The sequence below is a fragment of the Coffea eugenioides genome, chromosome 6, assembly GCF_003713205.1.
Source record: "Coffea eugenioides isolate CCC68of chromosome 6, Ceug_1.0, whole genome shotgun sequence".
In the NCBI taxonomy this organism is placed as follows: domain Eukaryota; kingdom Viridiplantae; phylum Streptophyta; class Magnoliopsida; order Gentianales; family Rubiaceae; genus Coffea; species Coffea eugenioides.
Window position 1 is genome coordinate 8,676,050 of NC_040040.1, and position 25,488 is coordinate 8,701,537.

General features: G+C 37.4%; 5 protein-coding genes across 5 annotated transcripts; 1 reads left to right on the forward strand and 4 right to left on the reverse strand.

Moving 5' to 3' along the window:
• Window positions 1–3,969: 3,969 nt before the first annotated feature.
• LOC113776045 (protein YLS3-like) lies at window positions 3,970–5,141 on the forward strand. The gene is made up of 2 exons (XM_027321113.1): window positions 3,970–4,532; window positions 4,686–5,141. The coding sequence occupies exons 1-2, from the start codon at window positions 4,199–4,201 to the stop codon at window positions 4,958–4,960; spliced, it is 609 nt and encodes a 202-aa protein (XP_027176914.1). The 5' UTR covers window positions 3,970–4,198; the 3' UTR covers window positions 4,961–5,141.
• Window positions 5,142–7,289: 2,148 nt separating this feature from the next.
• On the reverse strand, window positions 7,290–11,867 carry LOC113776366 (46 kDa FK506-binding nuclear protein-like). Its single transcript, XM_027321509.1, has 3 exons — window positions 10,682–11,867; window positions 8,558–8,801; window positions 7,290–7,966 (listed from the first exon to the last, which is right to left on the reverse strand). Exons 1-3 carry the CDS (start codon window positions 11,012–11,014, stop codon window positions 7,584–7,586), a joined length of 960 nt encoding a protein of 319 aa, XP_027177310.1. The 5' UTR covers window positions 11,015–11,867; the 3' UTR covers window positions 7,290–7,583.
• Window positions 11,868–12,868: 1,001 nt separating this feature from the next.
• Window positions 12,869–15,790, reverse strand: LOC113775354. Its single transcript, XM_027320194.1, has 4 exons — window positions 14,605–15,790; window positions 14,205–14,417; window positions 13,982–14,073; window positions 12,869–13,651 (listed from the first exon to the last, which is right to left on the reverse strand). Exons 1-4 carry the CDS (start codon window positions 15,751–15,753, stop codon window positions 12,994–12,996), a joined length of 2,112 nt encoding a protein of 703 aa, XP_027175995.1. The 5' UTR covers window positions 15,754–15,790; the 3' UTR covers window positions 12,869–12,993.
• An 866-nt stretch (window positions 15,791–16,656) lies between these two features.
• On the reverse strand, window positions 16,657–20,078 carry LOC113775188 (syntaxin-32-like). Its single transcript, XM_027319958.1, has 5 exons — window positions 19,614–20,078; window positions 18,579–18,826; window positions 18,326–18,498; window positions 17,630–17,824; window positions 16,657–17,240 (listed from the first exon to the last, which is right to left on the reverse strand). The coding sequence occupies exons 1-5, from the start codon at window positions 19,876–19,878 to the stop codon at window positions 17,081–17,083; spliced, it is 1,041 nt and encodes a 346-aa protein (XP_027175759.1). The 5' UTR covers window positions 19,879–20,078; the 3' UTR covers window positions 16,657–17,080.
• Window positions 20,079–21,220: 1,142 nt separating this feature from the next.
• On the reverse strand, window positions 21,221–25,488 carry LOC113775020 (syntaxin-32-like). The gene is made up of 5 exons (XM_027319731.1): window positions 25,058–25,488; window positions 23,811–24,058; window positions 23,524–23,693; window positions 22,613–22,828; window positions 21,221–21,749 (listed from the first exon to the last, which is right to left on the reverse strand). The coding sequence occupies exons 1-5, from the start codon at window positions 25,320–25,322 to the stop codon at window positions 21,590–21,592; spliced, it is 1,059 nt and encodes a 352-aa protein (XP_027175532.1). The 5' UTR covers window positions 25,323–25,488; the 3' UTR covers window positions 21,221–21,589.

Here is a 25,488-nt window from a genome sequence, read left to right on the forward strand (position 1 = left end):
GTGTAAAATGTCCTAAATTGTAAGGATAGTAGAGTCATTTCACCATTAATAATGTAAGCATTAGGTTACAAATTGCTGACTAGGAAGAAGTAATATTTTCAAAACTTTGGAAGAGGGTGGTGAAATGATTAGAAATTTTAGGAGAGATTTCTGAAATTATCCCTAAAAAGATAGTTAAAAATTTTATAAAAAAAAAAAGTAGTTAAAGATGTGTTTTTTGTGCAAGTAGAAAATTTGATTAAAAAAATGGAACATCCAAACAAGCCCAAAAATGGTTGAAAACTGCAGATGAAAAAGTGGAAAGAAAACTATTGAAGGGATACGAGATCAAGGTTTAGCAGACTTGTGCCTTGAAGTGATACATATAAGTAAACATGGCCTAAAGAAGTTACCGTAGGTGTAATTGATATGCAAGCACACAAAAAAGTGTAGAAATTTTGTATTACACAAATTTCACTAAGAAAGTAGGGATGAAAATGTGGTTGAAACCATTTGTTTAAAATTACTGACAATGGAAACCCTACCTTTACTCTAACACTGCCACTAGATGAATAGGTTCAAGGGATAACTCCAAATTGTTAAGCAGTTGTGAACACTAGAACTTTCTACATAAAGTTACCTTACCAGTGCAAAAGAATGGAAGTCAAATATATGATAAGTTATATTTTTAATGAAATGTAATTGCTCTCTAAGTGCTTTGTTATATAAAATTTGATATAATGTTTTCACCTATATGATCATAGAAGTGGTGCCACTTCTAGCAAAAGTTTTATTTACTTTTATCAATGATCATGAAACTAAGATGGAGCACATGACGAGTAATAGTGCTAAATTTCTTTGTGAATAGATCAATAAGTTTGATACTATGTGTGTGGTATTTCTTGGTTAATTTGCAAATCATGATTTAATCATATAAGCAGTCTTGATTTGGTTTAGTTCTAGTGATGTGTCAACACTAAAAGAACAATTTAAATCAAACGATACTTTTCTTTATAAATAATAATTTATTGTATGTGTTAGTTTGTTATTTCATTTACAAACTAAGTGGAGGATTGTGAGTGTAGTTTGCAAATGAGATGTGGGACTAAGGATCTGCGAATGGATCCCTAACTAAAAGAACAATTTAAATCAAACGATACTTTTCTGTATGCATAATATTGTATGTGTTAGCTTATTATTTCATTTACTAACCAAGTGGAGAATTGTGATAGTATTTAATCACGCCTTAAAAATTGTCTATTCTCCCATTTTATTTGCAAGTTTTGTTTAGGAATTTGTGCCATTTTTTAGTGGGCGTCTCTTCTTCGTTTGTACTACACACATCAACAGTTACTGTAGTGTGATGGTGTACTGACTTGTTATTCAAAAATGTCTTTTAGAAATGGAGAATGGGTTTTTTTTTTTTTTTTTTTTGCCTGGGTTAACTTTTGGGGTGTTTTTGTTGTTTTGGGGGGAAGTGAGACTTAATCGAATTTGAAGAGAAATAGAGAACAAGGCCGTTGATCGCTTCCATGTATATGACCACACGCCTACCAGACTACTAGTCAAGACATTTTAGTCACTTTGACTGGATCCATTTTGGTATTTAATACGATTCCTGTTTCTCTCTTCTTCTTTTTTTTTTTCCCTGTGGATGACAATAGATAGAGTGCGTAGCAGTTTTAGATTAATTATTGGGTATTCTCTATCGATTATTTAAACTCGTCAAATCTTTAATGAAACATATAGATTAAAGTCATGATTTAACAATCCTATCACATACAATATATTGACGAAAAAAATATGAATCCAGTCAATTTGATTCCACAATCTGTGGTTGTGTTTGGATTGCATTTTCCATGATTTTTTATAGAAAAATTACTGTAGCGATTTGATGTATGTGAGAAAAAAAGGTAATAGAGAAATGTGATCACGAAAACGACGTAATTTTTCGACGAAAAACCGCAATCCAAACAACGCCTAATCAAAGTTTCCGGTGTCTAGTTAAAGCCTAATAATAAAAACTGAGTCAAATGAGGATAGCATGATCTTACTATTCATCATCATCGTTCCTAATTTTTTTATTCTCCTCCCCTCACTAATACAATTTGAGGATGGGGAATGAAGATTCAAACTTGAGACTTTCCCGTAAATTTGCAAAAGATCTTATAGATCTTAATTTGAAACATCTGTTAACAAATTTTTACCTTCTTACGGCACTGGCCAAGCATTACAAATGTTTAGTTTGACCGGAGTATTGATCGTCCGGTAATTACGGGATGCCTGAATAAATGCTGGAATGAGGTAAATTATGTTCTCGGGAAGTGGGAATCCTAATCACATAAAGTTCAGCAGTTGTGTCTTTTTTTTTTTTTTTTTTTTTTTTTTGTGGGGTGTTGGAGATAAAGAGTTATGTCTTCTCTTGGAAGGCGGAATTACATTTCTCAAAGGTGGTGTAAATGCATGATGTTTCATCCATTCCTCTGTTGTGCTTTAAATGCTGCTCGTTCTCCATGAAGTTATGTGAAGTGACCGCCGCTGACGATCGTATCACGGGCAGCTCGGATCAGCACACAACTACTAGAAGAAATCATTTGCCCAATCAACTTCCCGTGAGAACAACAACATTTGCACCCCCAGCCACCCCCCCCCCCAACCCCCACAAAAAAAAAAAAAAACTATATAAGTTTGAACAAGTTTTGATTTGATGAATCTAATTGAATCAATCCATTTATATCCGTCATATAATAAAAGTGTCAAAGTAGACAAGTCATAAATGAGTATGATCTTGAATAATTGTAAATTATTCAGTTATCTATTTATAATTCCACTTAAAAATTTTTCTATGTTTTTTTCTCTACACGTTTGTTTAATAAGAAATAAGAAATAAGAAATTACAATTTATTATGTTAGAAAAAACAAAAGGCATATCAAGTTCGTAAATAAGTAATTTTATCCAAAATAAAAGAGAAAAGAAAAAAATTAATAAAAATTGCACATAACATAAAATGGTGATTACGATGAGTTACATGCAATGCCATACCATAGAAGTTGAAAATAGTTTTAGGTACTAACAAGAGGAGTTAATTAACACAACAATTGAAAAAATTTGCTTGAATTTGAAACGAGGGAAGAAGAAAGAGAAGGCAAAAAAAAAAAATGATAGAAAAAGATAACAATAAATATGCTCGACAAACTCTAAAAACAGTTGTCTCATTGGTGAAAAATCTATATATATTTACCCAATTAAAACCCACTAATTATTGAGTTTGAATTTGAAATTATTTTTTTAAATGGGTCTTAATGAGTAATCCAAATCTATCAACTTAAGCCCCACTAATTAAATAGATTTAATGAGTTACTCAATTAGATCCGACCAAGTTTGTTTGGATTGTGAATTATTAGAGATATTTTTACTGTAGCACTTTTTGTGATGTGATGTATGTGAGATAAAAAGGTAATTGGAAAGATAAAAAGGTGCGTTGAAAATTGTAATGATGATGTAAGCAAATATATTTTGACAAATAAATCGCAAATAATTGTAATAAGCAAATAATAAGCAAATAATTGTAATGTGATCGGCACCTGACGGAGCCGATCTCATATAGATGTGGATTTACATGATGCACTCACTCTATGTCGTGCTTTCCTGATCCATGAGAGACCTTCTTAAGAACGTTCTAAATACAATACAGGGCTGTGGCATTCTAAACAAAACACATTAATTGGACCGATCGGCCAATGTCTTTTGAAAAAAGGATCGAACATTCCAAATGAACATTCTTCTGCTGCAAGTAGAAGTGTAGCAAATCCTCCCTACCTTTCCTTCTCTACTTGGCAATTGCTTCTTTTTTTTTTTCTCATTTGATAGGGTTTTAAACCATTAATTCCCCGAGTTTTTCAAACTATTTGTATCCAGTAGAAATCCACACACAGCCAGCATACATAAATCTGTGCAAATGAACACACAGGTTCTTCAATCATTGCAGGACGACATGATAATCTTTCTTTCAAATAGGAGGCCACCCCATCCTTTTCTCAATTAAGACAGGGATGGGTAAACAATAAATACCCAACTCAACGAACTCTATATTTAGCCCGCGTGCTCTAGGAATTGGTAGGATTCATCAAATCAACAACGAACAAAGTTCTCTACACTCGAGCTAGGCAGGCTCATCCTAGGTTGTAGACGGGACTAGCTAGCTATCTAGGGAGTGAAATGCAGAGGATGAAATCGAAGCTTTCCATGATTTGCATTTGCATTGCCACATTGGCAATAGTAGCAGTGGCTACAATTCAAGAGGATGAGAAGGATTGTGCGGACCAGCTTACCAATCTTGCAGCTTGCATTCCCTATGTAAGTGGCGATGAGAAGATCCCCACTCCAGAGTGTTGTGAGGACACCAAGAAAGTCAAGAGTGCTAAACCAAAGTGTCTCTGTGTTCTCATCAAAGAGAGCACCGATCCCTCCATGGGTCTCCCCATTAACACCACTTTGGCTCTTAAAATGCCTTCTGCTTGCAAGATTGATGCAAAAGTCTCCGACTGTCCATGTAATCTCTCCATCAATTTTCATCAAAGAAAGATACACTTCACTCTTTGCTAAAAATAGCACGTTACGGACAATTCAGACTAACTTGTTTGATGCAAATCAGTATAATGTTGTTCGTTGATGTTTTTGAAACTCTTTTTTTTTTTTTTGGCAGCTATACTGAACTTGGCACCAGATTCACCTGATGCAAAGATTTTTGAAGCAGCGAGTAAGGATTCGAGCACGAGTTCATCAACAACAAAGTCTCCTCCAGCTTCTGCTTCAACTTCTTCATCATCGTCTGGATCATCAACATCTCCATCTTCTTCAAGCTCATCATCGAGTTCAGACACCAAGCCAACCGCAAGCAGCAGCATTGCTGGAGCGAAGTTGTGCCAAAGCAGCCTTGTTATTGCGGGATCCGCAGTAATTGCGCTGTTGTTACTTTAAGTCCCTTTACCAGCCATCGAGAGAATAATACATGCACGCAGAGACATCATCTAAGGAAATAATGGAGTCTCAAGAGTATGATAGTCGGTTAGTTTAGTTCTCCGCTTATGAATTTTAGTTTTAGGATAATAACAATAATAAAAGATAAGAGGCAGCTGTGCGACCGCAAAGTTTCCTTCAACATGTTGGAGAAGGTTCTTTAAATTTCTTCTCCCTTCTTTGTTTTCATGAACCCGATGTAATGGTAGAATTCTTGAGTGACTCTGCTTCTACTTTCTTAGTTCCTTTCATTTTTTTTTTTTTAAAAAAAAACTTTTTTCCACAATGATAAAGATGGAGTTTTGCATATTCTTTAACAGTAAACCATGTAGTAAGTACTTCAGCTTCAAATTCCCAGAAGCAAAAGCACCTGCCTTTAGTAATGCCTCAGCCTCACGAAGAATTTTTTTATTATTATTTTAAGAATTATAAGATTCCCAGCATATACTAGTCCATAACTCACATTTTATGTAGGATCTGATGCATTTTCATTTCATTCAGATTAGGCAAAGCTAGACCAGATGATCCTACCCAAAAAATAATTATTTTGATAATAATAAACGGTCTGTCTGACGTATGTCTTATGGGCATTCGGTTAAAATGTATTTCAGGTATTAAATTTTTAAAAATATAAAATTAATTATAAAAAACATATAAATATAAGAGAATTAATTATAAAATAAATATAAAAAAATTATTATTATTTATACGTATATATATATATAGATATATAAATTGAGTAGAATATAAGTACAGTCGCCTTGTTACGAAAAGTCAATAATAAAATCTGACAATCTAACTATACATGCTGCCACATCATAGAAGTGCATTGATCTCGATGATAAGACTGGAGAGTGCGCCCAAACGAACGGGCTCCACTTCCCTTGCTTGTCGTCAGAATTTATTAGCTTCAAGTCATCGCTCATCGAGCGAGAGTGATAGTCGAACTCCGTGCAGTTTTTCCTTCAAAAAAAAAAGAAAAAAAAAAACTGCATGCAGCTTTTGTTGTCTGTGCGGGATTTCGATCCGCCACATGTCCAAGAAATATCACGCCTGTCTCTAAGTGGGATTTCAAGTTTCAGCCACAAATAGGTCAAGGAAGCACTTCCAAATCTTGGATCATTTCATTTCTCTTACGCTACCCATAGAGGATGGGTGGATGGATGGATGAGCCCCTAAATAGCGGCAAGCACTTGTCTTGTCGGGATATTTTATCAGTGGAAGCACAGGCTAAAGGAGGAGTGGAGCGGGCGACAGCTGACAAAGCTCCGTACCAGTCTGATTATATGGCAAAAATGATTCTGGAGATACCTACTTGGATCACATAACAGGAGGTCCTCAGAAACTACTAGTAGTATACTATAAAATATAAACGGGTTCGCTACAAGAGAATCCTTAGGACGACTCCATTTTTAAACCAAAAAAAAAAAAGAAAAAAGCAAGTTATTTTTCTTTGTTTTGGTAGGCCATTAGCCGGCGTGAGAGTGTCGTGGGATTTTGAGGAAGAATTAGTAAGCAATGATGTCAAGAGAAGAAAACGCGGAGTTGGACCACCGACTCGAGGGATTTTGAGGAAGATTTACTAAGCATCAAGAGAAGAAAACGCGGAGTTGGACCACCGACTCTTAGTCATAGAGATTAATCTGGAGAAAATGGTACATAAACGGATTTAGAGGCTTTTACTAATTCCTTAGTCCCAACCGACTAGCGTATCAAAAAGCAAAAAAGACAAGAAACTGAGCAAGTGCAGCGATCAGTCTGCTTGTCATTGCCCGCTATTTTGTTTCCTGATTGCCCTGAAAAAAAAAAGGAAAATTGCCGTAGCAACTTCGAGCACAAGCTAATGCCGGGAGCGGAAAAAGAAAATCTAAATTTACTTAAAAAAATAACATAAGAGCGACGATGAAGGAAATGCCTCTTGAAAGGAGTTGGGACACTATTGATTAAAGCATGAATTTTCCAATGCGCCTATGAGCGCAATGCCTTGCCACATCCAAATTTTGACAGCATGACTGTCAAAATTAAGATACCAGATGCTGATCAACCTTTGCTGCTAACCAGGAGCATTATTACAACCTCAAAAACATATGAGAAGACGATGCCAACTTCCGGTAGGAAGCCCTTGTTACTTCGCTTACCAGTCAAGAAGCTGAATTCATCCACACACACACACACACACACACACACACACACACACACACATCTAATTTTATAACTCCGCAAGACTCAGGTAAGCTATTTATAGAGATCTTGTTCACTTGATGCATTAGCAGCATCCGACAGAAAAAGATGAGCAAAAGAATTCCATATATCCATCTTGAACTGATAAGATCATAAGGTTCAAAATCTGTAAATATCCATGAAACATTTACACAAAAACCTACCAGCAGGAATGTGATGTGAGGGAACAACAAGGCAGAAAATGAGAATCTAGTAAACCTAGTTTTGAGCCTAATTTTCCCCTCAAGTTAATCCAAAACTGTAAATTGTCAAGAGTCCTTTCAATGTAATCAGATTCTCATGTTTATTGTGCATTTTTCAATTGAACAAGAGAATACATGTTCAATTCAATCTCCAAAACAGTTTACCGTGGGGGCTGCTGGCTGTAGTGGCTCTTCTCTTTTTTCTTTGCTGCAGCTATCCTTGCGTTCCTTGCAGCAGCCTCACTTGCTGCAGCTCGGGCAGCAACATCCATCTCCTTGCTAGACTTTTTCTTCTTAATAGATGCCAGCTTCTTCATCTTCTCTTTCACATCTACAGATGGCCTGTCCTCTGCTTTTACAGACCCAAGGTTCTCAACAGCTCCACTTTCAACCTCATTTCCATGGGGCTGATCATGTTGTTCTTTAGTCTCCTTTGACAATTTATCCTTCTTTTTCTTCTTCTTTGCGCTTTTGCTCTCCCCTGGAGCACTGCTCTCCTTTTTATCCTCATTAACATCGTCCACATTCTTATCTTGTGAAATTTCTGAATGTAGGAGCACAAGTAGTTAAATATGAATCAAAACACAGAGTATTCAAAGAGCAGTTGAACTAATTGAAGTCAATATACAGCAAGAATATGGAAATATTTGTATGTTTCCAACTGCAACGCCGAATGCCAATGCAAGTGCAAAAATACATATCAGATCTAAAGTGTAAAAAACTTAATACTGTATTGACAGTAATAACCATAGAATTAGCATACAAAAGATCCTCTTTAAAATGGTTGTGTTAAAAATTTGTTCTGCCTCCAAACAATTCAAACTGACTCGCACAATAGCATTTGGGACTTGGGGTACCAAAATTAGTTTATTCCCTCCTCCCCTCGCGCCCCCCCCCCCAACCCACCCTGCTTATTATGCATGCCAATGATGGAAGCAGAACTAATCACAGCTTCATAGCTAAAGAAGACAGAGGGATGTAGCAGTACATCTCATCCTTACAACTAAAATTCCATAACAATTTCAACACTTACCCACTTTTTTTACCACTTTTATCTCAAGTATCGATGTGCACAAGTAGTTTTTGCCAGAGCATTTTATAAAATGGTCAAAGAAAATGAAAATACAAAATCTACCTTGGGATGCATCTTGGTCTTTGGGCTGCTTGTATCCAAATTGGGCAAGCATTTCTTCCAGTTCAGCAAGTTCCTTTTTCTTCAATTCCTTCTTCGACAACTGCCTTTCTGACTCCTTAGGTGCTACAATTTCAGCAGGCTTCTCAACTACTGACTCTTTCTCAGCATGTACTTCAGGTTCATGTTCATTTTCTTCATCATTGTCATCATCAACTTCATCAAGGCCTTCTTCACTTTCACTTTCCTAACACAAGTTATTGGATTTGGTCATTACAGTAGTTCAAACTACTCACAAAAGGAAAAGAAAACAAAAAGGGTTACTCTGCAATCAAGAAATTGGCTGCTTGAGAAGTAACTCAAACAATACATTTTACCCTTCCAGATTATAATAACTCAAACTCAGTACTATAAGCTTTTCATATGTGTTCAATCAATAAGACCAGGAGAGCTTCAAATTCAGGGAACTAGAAGTTTTCTTATTTCATTACACCCTGATAACTAACCCACGTTCTGAAATCTGCTGTTCAAGTTTACTTCTGCTTGGAAATGTTATAAATTATTAGGAGTGAAAAACAAATCACCTTAGAATCATTAAGAGGCAATATGAAAAGCATCTCAGAACAGAGAAAGGGCTAACAGAAAAGGAAAGAAGGGAATGACGCACAATTAGGCATGGTAGCATACTAGTATACTAAACTGAGAGCTAAAATTTTTATTTGTTTTGAAAAATCAAAATGTAATCAACGGAGATATACAAGTAGGGTAGAGATGGGGTGCGTCTAAGATAATATTGAAGGAACATAGCAAAATGATCTTGTAGCTTAAGGGAAAAGGCACTTAAGAAAGCGCAAGGGATAGCAATAGTTCATTAAAGCAGCGGACTCTACGAACGGGTGACTCTGGTCCAAGTATCAGAGGATATTAGCTTTAAATCCTATTCAATTGCCATCCCAAAATTATAGTGAGACATAATGCAAACCAGACAAGATGATGTTCTGTCATTATTACGTGTTACGAAGCAAATCAATTGAAATAATTGGTAAGAACAAGTAGCCCACAGATACGAGACAATCAGAACAATAAAAGCAACAGCCATTTGGCAACCAACAAAGTATTCCAGACAAGCATTTGATCTTAAATGAGACAATATAACGCCATGACAATTAACATGATTAACTCAATCTGCAGAACAATAGAAGTGTCGACAAAATCTTAATCACCGAGACAACAGGAACATTCAAAGGGATTTGGTAAAAATCTTTGACGTACTCTCAAGGACAAAATTATCAAGAGCACTTTAAGAAGAAGGAAGAATTTTACACTCACACGCTTGTGCATTTATTTGTATTTAGCATTTCTATTTCAGCATGCAACTGCATGGTAATGCATTGGCACTTCTATTTCAGCATGCAATTGCATGGTAATGCACCCTCATTATTGAAACACAAAAAATGGCGCCATTTCCATTTCAGCATGCAAATGCATGGCAATGCATTATTGATTGAAACACATAAACTGGTCAGGATAAAGAAAATGTCTCAACAAAATGCAACCTACATGTCAAAACTAAATTGCAGGAACAAGAGATAGCTCAAATAAAGGTTTATACATTTCAAACTTCAAATATCCTCTAAAGCTCATACTAAATTTGACTCATAAAACATCACATAATAATGTTTCTATCAAGCAAGGTGTGAAGCACAAAATGTAAATTGATGCAAATGCAGAAGCACTTTAGCATTATGCATTGGCAATCTAGTAGTCCATCGACAGACTTAGAGGATAACTTAAAACCGGGGATTAGAAATAAAATCCAGATCATTGATTATATCACTAGCTCTGCCTGGAACGTATCAATATGTAGACTTGCCGTACTTTATGTCATCAACCTCTTTCCTTTTGTATTTTAAAATTTCACGTTAGGAATGCCTTGCAAATAAGCTCTTCAAAACTCCAGAACTTATAACTTACTGCTAGCAGGCAGTTCATAACCTACCCAGGCACCAGTAAATAACCATTGCTCGAAACGGCCAATTATAACGGATATAAGTGAAAACAGAAAAAAAACAAAAAGTAACACAAAAAAAAGGATGTCGGAAAACTGTAGCAAACTTGAGATGAGACCTCAAGAGGAGTGGAGCTGTCTTTTGGAATGGGGTGAGAATCCTGCTGGGCAGTGCCCCAAACAGACTGGGGAGGGGCAGTGGTGGCATAATAATCATCGTCATCCTCATCGTCGACGTCAGCCCACGATTTGGCCGTCAATGGAGCCGGGGCCCAAAACACCTGAGACTCAGGCTGCTTCGCTTCCTGCTTCTTGGAAGAAGAAGACGAAGAAGCGGGAGTCTTCCCCCCTTTGGATTCCGACTTCTTCTTCTTCCTAAGAGTTCCCAAGGCCGCAAAAACGTTATTGTTGCTTATCACTAAATCATCCTTCCTGTTCCCACCTCCCACCATTTTTTCAAGTCACAATTTTAATCAATCCACAAAAAGAAGCCTCCTGATAAACTAGCACTGATCAGCTCCGAGATGCTGTGATTTCCAAAGTCTAGCCCTGTTTCTTATGGAATTAATTATGTATAATCCGTTTTATCTTTTTTCTTTTTAATGTACCTCCGCCTATGTTTATTTATATCTGTACATATGCCTTATATCTATCTATTCACAAGCAGCAGGCAACCATATATGAACGAGCCAAATCAAGGCGATCCAGCTGAAGATCGGCGAAGATCAAAATCTGGAATTTAACAAGGCCAATTGGAACCGAGGAGGCGATGCGGGGAAACCAAAAAAAACTCAGCAGTTTTTCTCCAAAATGAATTTGATTTGTTTAATTACTTTTTTCCCCGATTTGAGACGACAAAAGAAATGATGAATGAATCAAAGAAGGGAAACAAGACACGAAAAGGAAAAAAAAAAATCAAAACGAAAAAGATGTCAAAAGATACGGAGAAATTATAGTAGAGACAAGTCGAGAGGGGGTTGAGTGATTATGATTTGATGATTGGGAGCTAGCAGTGTATTATTTGATAAGATTAGAGGGGCATTAATCGGATTGAAATGGAGGAGTGAAGAGCGAAGTTGTTGGAGAAATTGGCAAAGCGAATGGTTTTGGCAGGTGAAAAAAAAGAGAAAGAAAGAAAGAAGGGAACGCGGGTTTTGGTTGGGGAGGAAGATGGGTGGGGGCTTTTTTATAGAGGAAAGTGGTCGGTTACGTTTTAGGGTTGGAGAAAGCTGGCACTGAGGTGCAGAGTGGACAGTGTAATGAATCAAAGAGTGAGTTGGGAAGGAAGGATGAGAGAGTTTTTATATGCAGCAAATATGTCTTTTTGGTTCTTCTTCCTCTTTTGCTCTGACGGATTATATTTTCACTATTCAGGTCGGTGTTGTGGTTCTGTGATATGCTGCCTTTCTAAATGTTTGTTGCACCAATAATAAATAACTTGGGTTTTGGTGGGTTCATTGTCTTGTTTTGGGATAAATAAACAAATGAGAAATTGGGTTGGGGATGATTGGGTTTTGGATAGATTGGATTGGCCTGGATTGAATTTTAGACATGAAAGGCAGAATACATTATTATTGTTATTGTTGTTTGACGTGGGTATGTCAAATTGAGGGTCCATCTGCTGAAAAGCTGCTTCAATATTATTGCATTATTACCGCGTTAGTGGATCATTTGGTACTTTTTCCCCTTTTTTTTTTTTTTTCTGTGGTCCTTTTTATTATGGATCAACTTGTAACCCTTAATCGTGTGTACGGAACTCAGCCCAGTTATCAGGACAATAAATAAGTGAACATTTACATAACAAATAAAGGAGGAACAATTGCCAGTTCGCCAATGACCCAAAACGAACAAGAAACAACAAACCGTCTTACTGGAAACTGCTTACATATTTCTGGGATTTTGAGCATTGGATGGAGAGGTCAGAAACTAGATACAGAACATGTTGCTGATGGAATTCCCTACCTATGATTACTGATTAGTCAAATGATCCTATTCCTATTTCTCCTGATGTAATAAGTATCTTTTAAAGTTATTTATCCAAGAAAAAAGAACACGAAAGCCAAGATAAAGCATGAATTTTTTTTGGGGGGGGTAGAAAACATAATGCATTTATGTGAAACATGCTTTTCTCCGCCTATTTCTTTTGCGGATTATCATGGTTCTAAAGGTCTAGTACCCTATTAGGATCCGCATCAACAATTCAACATAGTAATTACAGTAGCTACATCTCTTGCACCAGAGACTGTTGAAACCATAAACCACTTGCGCCTGCTGCAGTATTCAAATTTTTACCAAATAAAGAGGAAAAGGATGAACAAATAAATTCATTTTCTTGGAATGAAAATGTTTTTTTTTTAAATTACAAAAAAAAAATCCATCTCTATTTGACAGAGGAAACCTTGGAGAAAATCAAGATGAGATACCAGGGCTTTCAGTGTTCTATCGTAGTTCCCACATGCTGAATAACAAAATCATAAATCTTTTGCTTCAAGCGCTCGATTTTTTCGACTAGCAGCTCATCCCGTTTCAACACTACATGATCCAACCAGTTGTTGACTCGCTTCAGCTGTGAAAGAATTGCAGCAATAGGGCCACAGTTGTTTGCACCTCTTTCATTGCCTGCAGGAGAGCGCTTCTCAAACACCCTGAAACCTGCATCAAGGGACTCTTCAACAAACTTTACAAACCATATTTGCATCTCTGCTTGCAACTTTTTGGCAAAATCAAAAGTTGCATTCATCCCATGACCCCTTATCCATGTTCCACTAACTGATGAAGAAGCTAGCGCCTTGTTCTTCATAGAAGTAGGTGCTTGCTTCGATGAACTTTTCTCCAGTGTCTCAAAGTTTTGACTGGTCAGGAGTGAAACAACTTCAAGATCAGTCGCCAAAGCAGCTTCTACCCAAAGGGAACTCGACTTTGCATGCTCTGTTGGAACAGTTTCGAGGAATTTTTCCGTACTACGATTACTAGCAACTGATTCAGCAACTGCTGTTGCTTTCATAACATCTTCATACACTGACATGAATCGGTCGATGGTAGGTAAAGGATTCTCAGGCCTTGACAACAAACAGAGATCTGAAAACTTGCTGTGGATGACAAAGGTAAAAGATTAAGCCAAACAATTCCACACAGAAAGTAAAAGGTGAAATCCTTCATTTGTATTATATGGCTGTACAATCTATTCCAACATTCAATGTATAATGCATCATGGATAGTCATTTTATGCCAACCTCTGCAAATAACATAAATCAAGACAGGTTCATGCCTTTGCCAAGTAAGTTGTGTATCAATATCCTAAACTATTGAAATTGTGCTTGTCTAATACCTCTTGAACCATGAAAATGTGACTGAATTTACGAACAACAGCACATTAGCTAAGCTTTGGCTTGATGTTCATAGTACGGGATAAGAATTACCTCAAATTCCTCACGACAGACTCGGTGGTGATGGCCTCTTCTAAGGCTTCTGCTGCTGCTACAGAAGCGACAACTCTTCTCTGCATAGCCTCCTGTACAAAGACAATCTTGAATATCACTCTACATGATCTTGTTTGTCGTTGTTATAGCAAAGCTGTTGGATATTTATGGTTGAGGCCAACGAATAATTTATTGTACCAGCACAATAAATGATTGAGTTTACCTTGCCCAGCCTACCCAGTTCTGAGGAGACAGCATTGAGTGGGATGCTGCCATCAGTCCATTTCTTGTCATGAACCGTGATTACTGGAGCTTCACCATTTTGCTTTTCAATTGCGGAAGGACTTTCAACTGCACCAGATTTTGTTCTTTCATCATGTGACAGATCATCATGACTTAGCATGCTCACATCACTTAATCGTCTTGATATAGCAGCCTAGATAACAGCACAAATTGTGTACTACTGCATAAGAACATTATAATGTTGATTCCTAAATTACAACTGGACAATCGACACGCCCTTATTTATTAAATCTATAGTATTATCTACGTTTTACCTTGCAAGTTAATTCAATTAAGCATACAATCGGTGCTATTTTTGCTATAATGAGACGATGACTGACCTGAGTTCTCAAAATTGCTTGAAAATCAGGCTTATTCTTTGTCCCAACCTTGTCTTTAATATGCTCAGTATTAGCCCCAGCCGCAGTTGGCCCTTCGTCCCAGCTCTTTCGGCTATGTTTTGTAGTCGCCACAAGTGCTTCAGAAACTTTAGAGATCCCAGCAGCAATAGTAGCCAGCTTCTTCTTCCCAGACGATTCTACAGCTGGAGATACCTTAAGCCCACTGGACAACCGCCGACCAGGGGATAGAGACATCCGCCTCGCCACCACAGGACTGGCCTGCCGCCTCCCAGCCGTGGGCGACGGCTGCCGGTACCTCGAGGGCACGATTATCGCCGCCTCCCTTGAACTCCTCCGATTCTCCTCCTTCGCTGCTACCAGGCTCGGCACCGCACACTTTGACGGCACGGGTGACGCCGAACGCTTCGCCTTCCCTGCTGGGGATGGATCCCTCTCGGCAACCACGGTTTTTCTACCAGCTGAAATAGACCTCTGCCTAGCCGATGCCGGCGACGAAAACCTTTGTGGGGCCTTATCAGATGATCCTTTCAACTCATTTCCGGAATCCAGCACCACGTTCACATTCACATTCTCTTTGGGAGCAGTGGAAACTTGCCTCACAGCCTTCCTCTTTTCAACATTAGCTTCAACATTCTTTTCCGTAGCATTCAATTTCGCTTCGCCCTCCCCAAAATTCCCATTTTTTGATAAGTAAGCTGCCACCGGGTGGTCGGAATCCGATGCGGGCTGGATCACAAACCCATTCTTAGACGACGAGATCCGGGCAATTAAGGGTTCGGGGGATCCGATGAAAGCATGGCGACCCGCAATCGGTCGGAGATTTACTCCCCGTGGAACCGGAGGGGATTCAAAGACGAAGCGGTCCACGTGGACAAACTGGCCAAGCTGTAGCCTATTAGCGAGAATGAGATCGGTGTCCTTTTCGGAGAGTGAAATGTAAGTGGAGTTCTGGGAATCGGAGAGCTGGACGTAGAAGCCGTGGTTGGGCCAGAGGGAATCCGAGGTGGAGAGTGCTGGAACGATGCCGATTACTTGAAGAAGCGGAGAACGGTGGTCGCCGGTGACGCGGGTGGCGGAGTTCATGGACTGGAGGAGTTTCAGGAGGATTCCTGGGGTTAGAGAAGCCATTTTTCTGCTTCTGAAAAGAAAAAAATTGCTATCCTCTATCGGAAATGTGGGTTTGGGACGTTAGTATATTTCAATTTGAAAGTTTGAAATCCCGCTGAATATTTTAAGTTTGAAATTGGGAGATGTTGGAGCCAGGTGGGGTCAGGTGCGAACAACGTGATCGTAACGGCTAGGCAGATTTTGTAGGAGTGCTGCTTCTTGCTCCTGGCCTCCTAGTCTTTTAGTTTTAGGCCTAGCAAATTTCCATTCTCCAGTGTCTGTGAAAGTTCTACTCCATATTCTAATCAGTTTATCATTGATCAAGGGTTTAGCAGAACATCTCCTATTTCTTTGAAATATACCACCTTAATCGAGCATTGATCTTTTAGCATTTGCGCAGGGTAAATGGATATCACGTCTGATTTAAAGGTGAAAAACAAAAAAATCTCTGTGATAAACTTAATATACATAAAGTTTTTTGTGATTTCAAAACATACAACACAACATTTCATACTTTAAACTAAATTGTAAAAATCACGGAATCTGTTAAAATTAACGGGGACGAACAAAATAACAAAAATACCCTGATATAATTAAACAGAAGACAGCTTAACAAAAATACCCTGTTAAAAGTTAGGTATAAAAAATTTATTTTTAGATTCCAAGTTATTTTCGTTAATTTTAATACATTTTATCATCTTTATAATTTAGTTGGAAGCATGAGGTGTCATTTTATACATTTTAAAACTACGGAAGACTTTTTTGTATATTAAATTTACTACAAGGGGATTTTTTTTTTTTTACCCTTGATTTAATAACCTTGGGCAGTTGTCTAGCTTTACATATTTTTAGAGGCTGAGAGTGACTTCAGTTATCTACGTTAGTAAGCTCCATCAAGCTAGTTGAACTTTTGGTTATAAATCGTAATTCCCCAGTGAAATTTAGGTAATAAGCAATTGAAAACATATAATTTCTGCGAGAACCAAGTACGTGAATGTTCTCTAAGCTCCAAACAGAATGACAAGCTTAAAAGAAACAGACTAAGGATGAAAATTACACTACTTCAGTTGGCACAAGCCAAGCTACACAGAAATGTAAGGCCTAGGACCTCAAATAGTTTTAGAGCCAGCATGCCTCAAAAGTTTGGATTGCAAGGAGTCGCACAGACATAACGAAATTGCTCCATACGCATAACCGTTCAATCCTTTTCCGTCTCTTTTGAATCAATATATCATCTTCTTTTGGACCTTCAAGATTAGAGAAGAGGGGAGCACATAGCTGGCTAAAGAATTGCAGTAACAGAAGTATAACAGCTTTCCTTTGTATCATATAAGATTGAGTCGTAATCTTAAGCAACAAAGAATAAGAAAATCATGAGGAAGAGAATCACTATGAAGAATATCTTGATCATCAGCCATCGGTTTGAGGAGATACTGTTGAAGTACCTCATCAATTGGCTCTGTGCACCTTCCACACTTGCAAGGGTATCTTCCATGTTTTCGTCAATTCTGCCACTCATATGAAGTATAAAATCAATAAAATGCTCAATTTTTCTCCTCCAAGAAGCATCATGAAATAAAGTCCACATGGAAATAGAATAGCAGTAATCTTGTTTCCAAGTCCGTTAAGCAGTAATTTAGGGAATTCTAAAACCCTTTCTAAGCCGATCAACGTACCGCTGACCATTTATTGAGATCATACTGACTCTAATTCATGAAAAGATGCAGTGGTCAAATTATTAAATCACATCAGCATAATAGTCTATGAGCTGAATCCACCAGCCTCATTCAAATAACAAATCAATTCACAGCAAAGGACACATAAAAATGCTGTGTAGCCAAAAAACATGAGCTCTTTGCTGAAAAGCATTTGTGTGAAAATACAAATGTGGACCAACCTGATTGCAAGTTCACCCTGCTGAGAAACCATTGTTGCTAATTGGGTGAAGATATTGCCCAACTCATGAATTGTTGACTCAACATTTTGAAGGGCAGTGGCTCTGCTTTGAATGAAATTGTCCTGCAATGGAGCCAACTGCTGTTGACTTTGTTGTTGTTGAAGCAATGAATGTGATTCACCTTCTGCCTGGTTCCTGGAAAATTTGGTTAAAAAAGTTCTGCAATTAATTATTCTTGCCAAGACAAACAGCTTTTATACACGTTCTTCATTATAATGTACAACATGATGCAGCTCAGAATGTCAATGAAGATATCCCAAATGGATAGTGCTAACTTTCTAGATGCTTGTATACAATAACTTAGTGGCAAAGAGGAACCTTTTGCCTCCAAGAGCGTTCCAATGCCACAATTTAAAGGGCTAAAATACTCATTACCAGCCAAGACTTCACAATGAGCATTCTTGATTGAAAGTAGATGTCAACCAGATTTAGCATATTTAGCTAACATAAATTTAATTTGCAAAAATTTCAAATAGTTGGCACTGAAAAACCTCAGAAGTGAATCAGTCAATTACCAAACAGTTGAAATTTACCAAAGTTTGAGAGGACTAGACCCAACCTCCATAAGCTCATATATTTGTTATGCAATAACATTAAGAAGCTCAAAACCAGGCTTAACAAGGTTTGACTATATACCTTGGGAATAACTGGGATGAAGTACTGGGCTCACTGGCCCACGGAGGGGGAGATATTGCGGCACTAGCAGCTGCCCTGGTAGCTAATGGGCGTTGGCGAATGAATGGATTAGAAGACTCTTTTGAAGCAGATGAAGAAAATAACTGCCTCCGGTTTTCATGCACCTTCATATTCTACAACCAAAAAACTCAAACGCTTAGCAATGAAAAACATCTGCAGTAGTAGAGCACTTCTTCACTGACAGACAAAACACCTCGGTTCGCAAGGTAAGGACTTCTTTGAACTCCTTTGTAGTGGTCATCAAGCTATTCTTCAAGTTGTCAACAACAGTGGTTGAATGAGCAGAGCTGTCACTAGACAAATTTCCCTCATTTTGGGAGTTGGATAGGAGCTGAAGGTCTACTACAGCTGAGTTTAGTGCAGTGATGTCCTGCTTGATTACAGTAGTCAACTCTTGGATCTCCAATGTTGGATCATCAAAAACTGATGTTTTCTTTGCCACTGTGAAAACTAAAATTATGTCAAGTGCCTTGTTATTTTCCAGGTATTTCACATACATGATTAACCCAACATGTGGACTTTTGATGCAATAGATGGTGCCGTGAGAGAAAGATCACATCAGATTTCTGGTCATTGCAAAAGTATCCGACTCTAAATCATGTAGTTGCCTTCATTGCATGACATAACTATTGCATAGAACAATAAGTTAAAATCCTAACACCGCCAATGGCCAGTCATCTTCAAACTAGGGATGGATTTAACTGTATATGGACGACTCCATCTATTTTCCAGACGCACAGTACTTTATAACAAGAATAAATGGACCTAGTTTCTGATACTTGACTGGCTGCTCATCAGAATTTCTCTGTTTCTCCATCCACCTTTTTTTTTTTTTTTGATAAGTGATTTTTCCTCCAAACAACTCCTATATTGCTTCTTAGTGCAAAACAACTTTTGTTTTTCGATTAACATATAATTCAAAAACTAAAATAACTTAGTTGGAAAAACCAAAGTTAAATATATCAACCACCTATAATAACAAAAATTCACAAAATCAAAATCAATCGTTTAAATTCTCAACATCTTGCAGTGCATAAGCATAATTGTTTTATCAATTTTTGCCATATAATTTCATAATTCTCCAATAATTTTGTATTGATCTCATGATTCAATTTCTTTACGTAAAATTAAAATTACTTAAAACACCAGATATAACTAGATAATCCAATCCAAAACTAAGTGTAATGATCACCTAATTCAGTAAATAAGCAGAGAAGCAGTTTCTAACATTTGGCAAGCTTAGATAGCTTTTGCGAGGTCTGATGGATCCCCAACGCGACTCTGGATGCCCTCTTGTTGAACTCCGACTGAATCGGAGCAGCGGATCGCGTCGTCTCCTGAGGTGCGGATGTGGGGTTGCCATCGAAGCCACCGCCCGTACTGCTACTCGGTGCAGTGGAGGCCGGTGATAATGAGGATGGCTTCTTGAGCTTCTCCACTAAACTCTCAAACTCATGCGTTCGATCTCTATACGATGTCGTTTTCACAGGCATCGTTTCTACTTTTAACAACTATCTCTACTATCTTAGAATCAACTGAGCAAGCCCCGGCATCCAAAATCCTAAATTGTGTGTATCTATATATATACAACATAAGTATCAAAAAAGATTTGTCTGTATTGTTTATATTCTTGAAATCTTGTTAGGTCTGAGGAGTGAAATAAAAGAAAAGAATACGATGAAATTTCCTTTTCTATTACCGGTCAGTGGGATTATGACATGTAAATTTAGGCAAATTTAAAACCGGGGAATTTATAGGCTTGTTGTTGCAGAGCTTATTTCTTATTTCTTGTTTGTTTGTTTATTTTTTTTCCATTTATTTCCTATTTCACCCCCCAATCCTTTGGAATTTCCATAGAGACCGCTTCAAGGTCTTTGGAAATGGCATTTGGCAACAGAAAGTTTTTTATTTTTTAACGAATCAAAACTATCATAATCTTTTTGGTTACTACACTTTGTTCTCCCTTTTTGAGATGCGCTAGACAAATATTTGGAAAATGAAATTAGCATTCATCAAAAAACTTCAAGCACTCCTTAAACATTATCTAATGTAAAACAGGCATTTCTTAAACTTCATCTAATGTGAAACTAAGAAAAGAGTGTCTGAGGTTTTTTAAAAAGTGTTAAATAACATTTTCCAAATATTTGAATTATACTACTTTTGTTTGTAAAATATTTGTTAATATGAAACACAAATACTGGTTGGGAAATTTTTTTTGTGTAAAAGGGCAAAAAATTAATAATTAGGAAGATTATGGTGTTTACTGTTTGTTCTTGGCTCACAATTTCATGCCATTGCAATTACGCAACTTACCACTTAGATTTAAAAAAAAAATACAAGGAAAAAGTAGAACTTGAGAAGGGGAAGAGGAAGATTTGAACCAAAATTTTAATTTTTGGAGTGTTAATCTTAACCACTAAACTAATAGCATTGTAAATACTATCAATTTTTGTTTCCCAAAACATAGTAAATGGTCATATATACCACAAAAAAAAAGGGAGAGAGAGAGACAGAGAGAGAACTTTGAAACGTGTAGTTGGAATAGCACAATGACATTTAGGTCTACCACATTCGTATTCATAAAATGCATACCTCATAATGCAGTCCTTGACTGGAGATTCGAATCGTTCAAGTAATTTAAGCAGAGTTTGGCGTCTGACATGGGGGAAATGCAAATGGTTCGAAATAGGAGTAGAATCTCAAAATCGTCGGAGCTTATTCCAACTAGTGAAACAATCGTTTCCAGAATAGAAACTCCGCTGTCTAACGTAATGGAAGAGGGAAAGGATAAGAGAGAAGATAATTCTGAAGAGGTTGTTTCCAGAATCCAACAAGTACAGCTGCCAAAAAACTACGGCGACATTTACAAGCAACCAAAACGTACAACCGTTCTTACAATTAGCAAGAACGTGGGAGAGCATACGGAAGTAAAATTGGTATAAACGAATTACGTTAGGAACCTAATCAAGGTCCACGATTAATTTACATCCAGCTAAATTATCTCCAAATTGAATGATTCAGAATCACATTCGAAGAGGCTAAACCGCCCACTCAAGAGTACGTGAAGGTAAATTCCTTTGACTAAAAGTGAGATTATGTTCCGTATCTTGAAGCATAGACAACAGGATTGCACAACTTTCTCAAAATCGATGGAAAAAATTGACGTAACTTATCTTTCCATAAAATACTTCTTTATTGGATATCTTAGGCAACAAAGAATAGGAAAATCATGAGGAATACAACCAAAACAAAAAATATTTTGATCATCAGCCATCTGTTCGATGATATACTGTTCAAGTACCTGACCAGCTGCCCTTGTGCCCCTTCCACATTTGCAAGGGCATCTTCCATGTTTTCGTCAATTCTGCCACTCATAAAATTATGAAGTGAGTTTGATGGCCATCCTCGAGTAAGTAGTCCAAAAAGAGAAGAATAATAAATCAGAAGTAGCAATACTCCAAATTGTAGTCTATACTATAGTCAAGTATCTAAACATGACAATGATTCATTGCTCTAAACTAGTGCATTTTCTTGTATCAAAACAGCATGTCATGATCAACGAATATTATACAACACTGGCTCTTCATAGCCAGACAGCATGCTGTAATCTATAGTCATGTTGTGATAAACAAATGTTTTTTTAATCTACATTCTTATGTTTTATGCGTGCTGTGGCTCACCTATCTATAAATGGTCGATGAAACCTGTTCTACTATGCACTCAAGGACGACAGAGCAAAGAAAAGATCAAGAATCACCAATATCAATTTTTTCTCTTTTTAATGTATGATGGACCAACAAATCTTATCAAAAGCCTTCGGACTTGGAAGTAAGTCCTACTTTTGGCACATAACTCCAAAGTCCTAAAGGATTCAATATTTAAGACCTTACTGCCCCTTAACCCGTTCACATGCTGATTATTATTAGCTTTTAAGCAAAGTATTGATCACCAAATATTTTTTCCCCATCTTATGATCCAACTTTCCAGTATATTGGCAAAACAAGTCTTCTTAGTAAGTGACATGACTTCAGAGTCATCTGTGGGAGTTACAATTCACGGTCAAAAAAAAACTTTGACCAGGCTTGGGAGCGCAAAACTAACCAAAATATGAATTGTTGATAAGAATAAAAATAGATGCATGCTGAACAACAAGTGAAGCCCTATAGCCAATAAAACCAGAAGTGATAATAGAAAAAAGAATTCTGGAATTAAAAGTAGCAAACCAACCTAATAGCAATTTCGCCTTGCTGAGAAACCATTGTTGCCAATTGAGTGAAAATATTGCTAAGCTCATGTATAGTTGACTCGACATTATGAAGGGCTTCAGCTCTGCTTTGCATGTAACTGTCTTGCAAGGGAACCAGCTGCTGCTGCTGCTGGTTTTGCTGCTGCTGGTTTTGCTGCTGCTGCATCAATGGTTGTGATTCGCCATCTGCTTGGTTCCTGGAAAAACAGAGAAGTTCACAATGAGGTCCAAGTTCGCAAAGCATCTAGAGCAGGAATTTACATTGGAAGGTTTTTTAGAATTTGCTTTTTCATATACAAGAATATGAACCTCCTAGTGATGCATTCAGGGTAAATTAAATTTTTCATTGATCTAGTTGGAAAAAATGATTTTACAATAGGAAGCAAATGAATTTCAAGGCATTGCCAAATTCCTAATACATTTTCTTCTCCTGTAAACCTTTTTTTTTTTTAAATATACCTCGCCACATTGTCAAAAGGATTATAAAATGTTCAGCACAGACAGAAAGAAGAGCCTTTAATTGATCATTGGCAGCCAAAAAGTTTTTGAAAGAATGTAACATGGCAACAGTTAGTAGAAAACTTCCCACCTGTTTATGTATGACAAAAAAGAACCTGTTTATGTATGACAAAAAAGAACAGTGACAAAAAAAATTTCTAGCTAAACATAGAATGTCAAGATTTATCACTGGAAGATTACTTGATCTACAGGACATTACAGTTCTGAATCAGAGTTTATTAAGATATCATTATCTCCTTGCCAGACTTCAAAAGCAATGAAATCTAGAGGATATTAAAAAGTTCAGCTCCTGACTAAGGCTCCACGGGCTCATTATAATTATAATGCAAACATATTCAAGTCCAAGGCCAGATCTGTAAACTATCATATTTACCTTGGAAACAACTGAGATGAAGAAGTGGAGCCATTTGCCCATGGAGGGGGAGATATTGCAGAATTGGATGATGTTCTGCTCGCCAAGGGGCGCTGGCGAACAAAAGGATTGGTAGATTCTTTTGTTGTATTTGAAAACAACTGCCTTCGGTTTTCATGAACCTTGAGGTTCTGAGGTTAAAAACAATGGTAATATATTTAAACAACTAAAACACATCAAAGAAACAGAACCAACTGTATCCCCAGATAAACGTTAATAGCTACCCCATTTAATAACAAGAAGTATACCTCTGTCCGTTTGGTTAGTACATTTTTGAACTCTTGTGTGGCACCCATCAAGCTATTCTTCAAGTTATCGACAACTGTAGTTGAATGTGCAGTGCTATCAGTTGACAAACCACTTTCACTCTGGGAGTTGCTTAGGAGCTGGAGGTCTACCACGGCAGAGTTAAGTGCTGTAATATCCTGCTTGATTACAGCTGTCAACTCTTGAATTTCCACAGTTGGATCATCAAAAACTGATGATCTCTTAGCCACTGAAATAACATAAATTGTTTCAAGACCTTTCTTTTGTTATTGAAAAGAACAAAGAAGATTCAACTTGAGAATGGTGTTCATGCAGCATAAATCTAGTTCAACCACATAAATTAGAATACAAATGCAGCCCCCCAGCAACTCTAAGAAGCAGTGACGAACTTTCCAATATGTACAGGGTTTGCATTTCAATGAGAAATAACCCCACTTCAACTTCCTCTGAAAATGGGCTATTAGCACAAGTGATCGTACAAAACATTGTTCACAAAGTCAATCAATGGAATAGTTTTGAATAAGTCAAATTAAGGTTTATTAGTTTGCTTTTTCCAAGAATACTACACCCTGTTCAAGCTCGTGGCTAGTTACAGCCATATTCCATCCACATCTTCATTCTTATATGAGATCTAAATCCAACTGCTTGAAGCTACACAAGGCTAGTTACAGCCATATTACATCCAAATCTTCAGCCTAATGGGAGATCTAAATCCAACTTCAAACAGCAACTCTATTGATTGAGACAATTAGTTTCCCTTGTTATCTTTCTTCTTAAATTTTTTTTTTGAACAACAACCTTCTAAAGATGGCACACTTCAAACCAGCTAACTACTATTAGATGGCATGGGAAAAAAAATGCACTTAGTAGGTCCATCCAAATATACTGTGAATACTGAACCATTGCCAAGGCAGTTGGTTATAGTTAATTACAAAATAGCCGTGTGACGTAAAACTTCAGCAATTAAATCACTTCAATTCCAGCAAAAGTGAGATTATATACATATATATAAGAGTTAAATGAGAACTCAGATCGCTCCAAATTAACGCTCCATACCATATATTAATCAACAATCCTGACATGCAATTTCGAATTTTTCCAGTTCCTCCCAAGAAATACTTTCCATCCAATTGCCTAAATGCAAACCTAAACCTAAGGTAGAAATTTAAGGAATAATTCAGTTTAGGGAAAAAAAAAGAAACGTAAAAAAGGAGGATTTAGTACCGACATTTAGCAAGCTTGGACAGTTTCTGAGAGGTGTGGTGGATCCCTAGCGCGATTCTGGAAGCTCTCCGGTTGAATTCGGATTGAATCGGGGCAGCGGATCGAGAAGGTTGAGCCGTGGATGCGAAGCCCCCGCTGCCGGCATCGTAGGCTCCGGCTCCGCTACTGCTGGGGGCATTAGAAGCCGAGGACGATGATTTCCTGAGCCTGTCGGCGACGCTCTGAAACTCTAGCGTCCGATCTCTGAAAGAAGTGGGTTTGACAGGCATTGCTTGCTTTGGAGCAAGCGGAAATTACATAAAGAAAATTTCTCTCGTCTCTTCTCTAATTCTAAACGCGCTAAATTGGAAATGGATGTGTAAGAATAAAATTTGGAAATTAAAAAAGAGTAGATCTGGAACGGAGGTGCAGTGAAATTTGTCGAAAGAGAGTCGA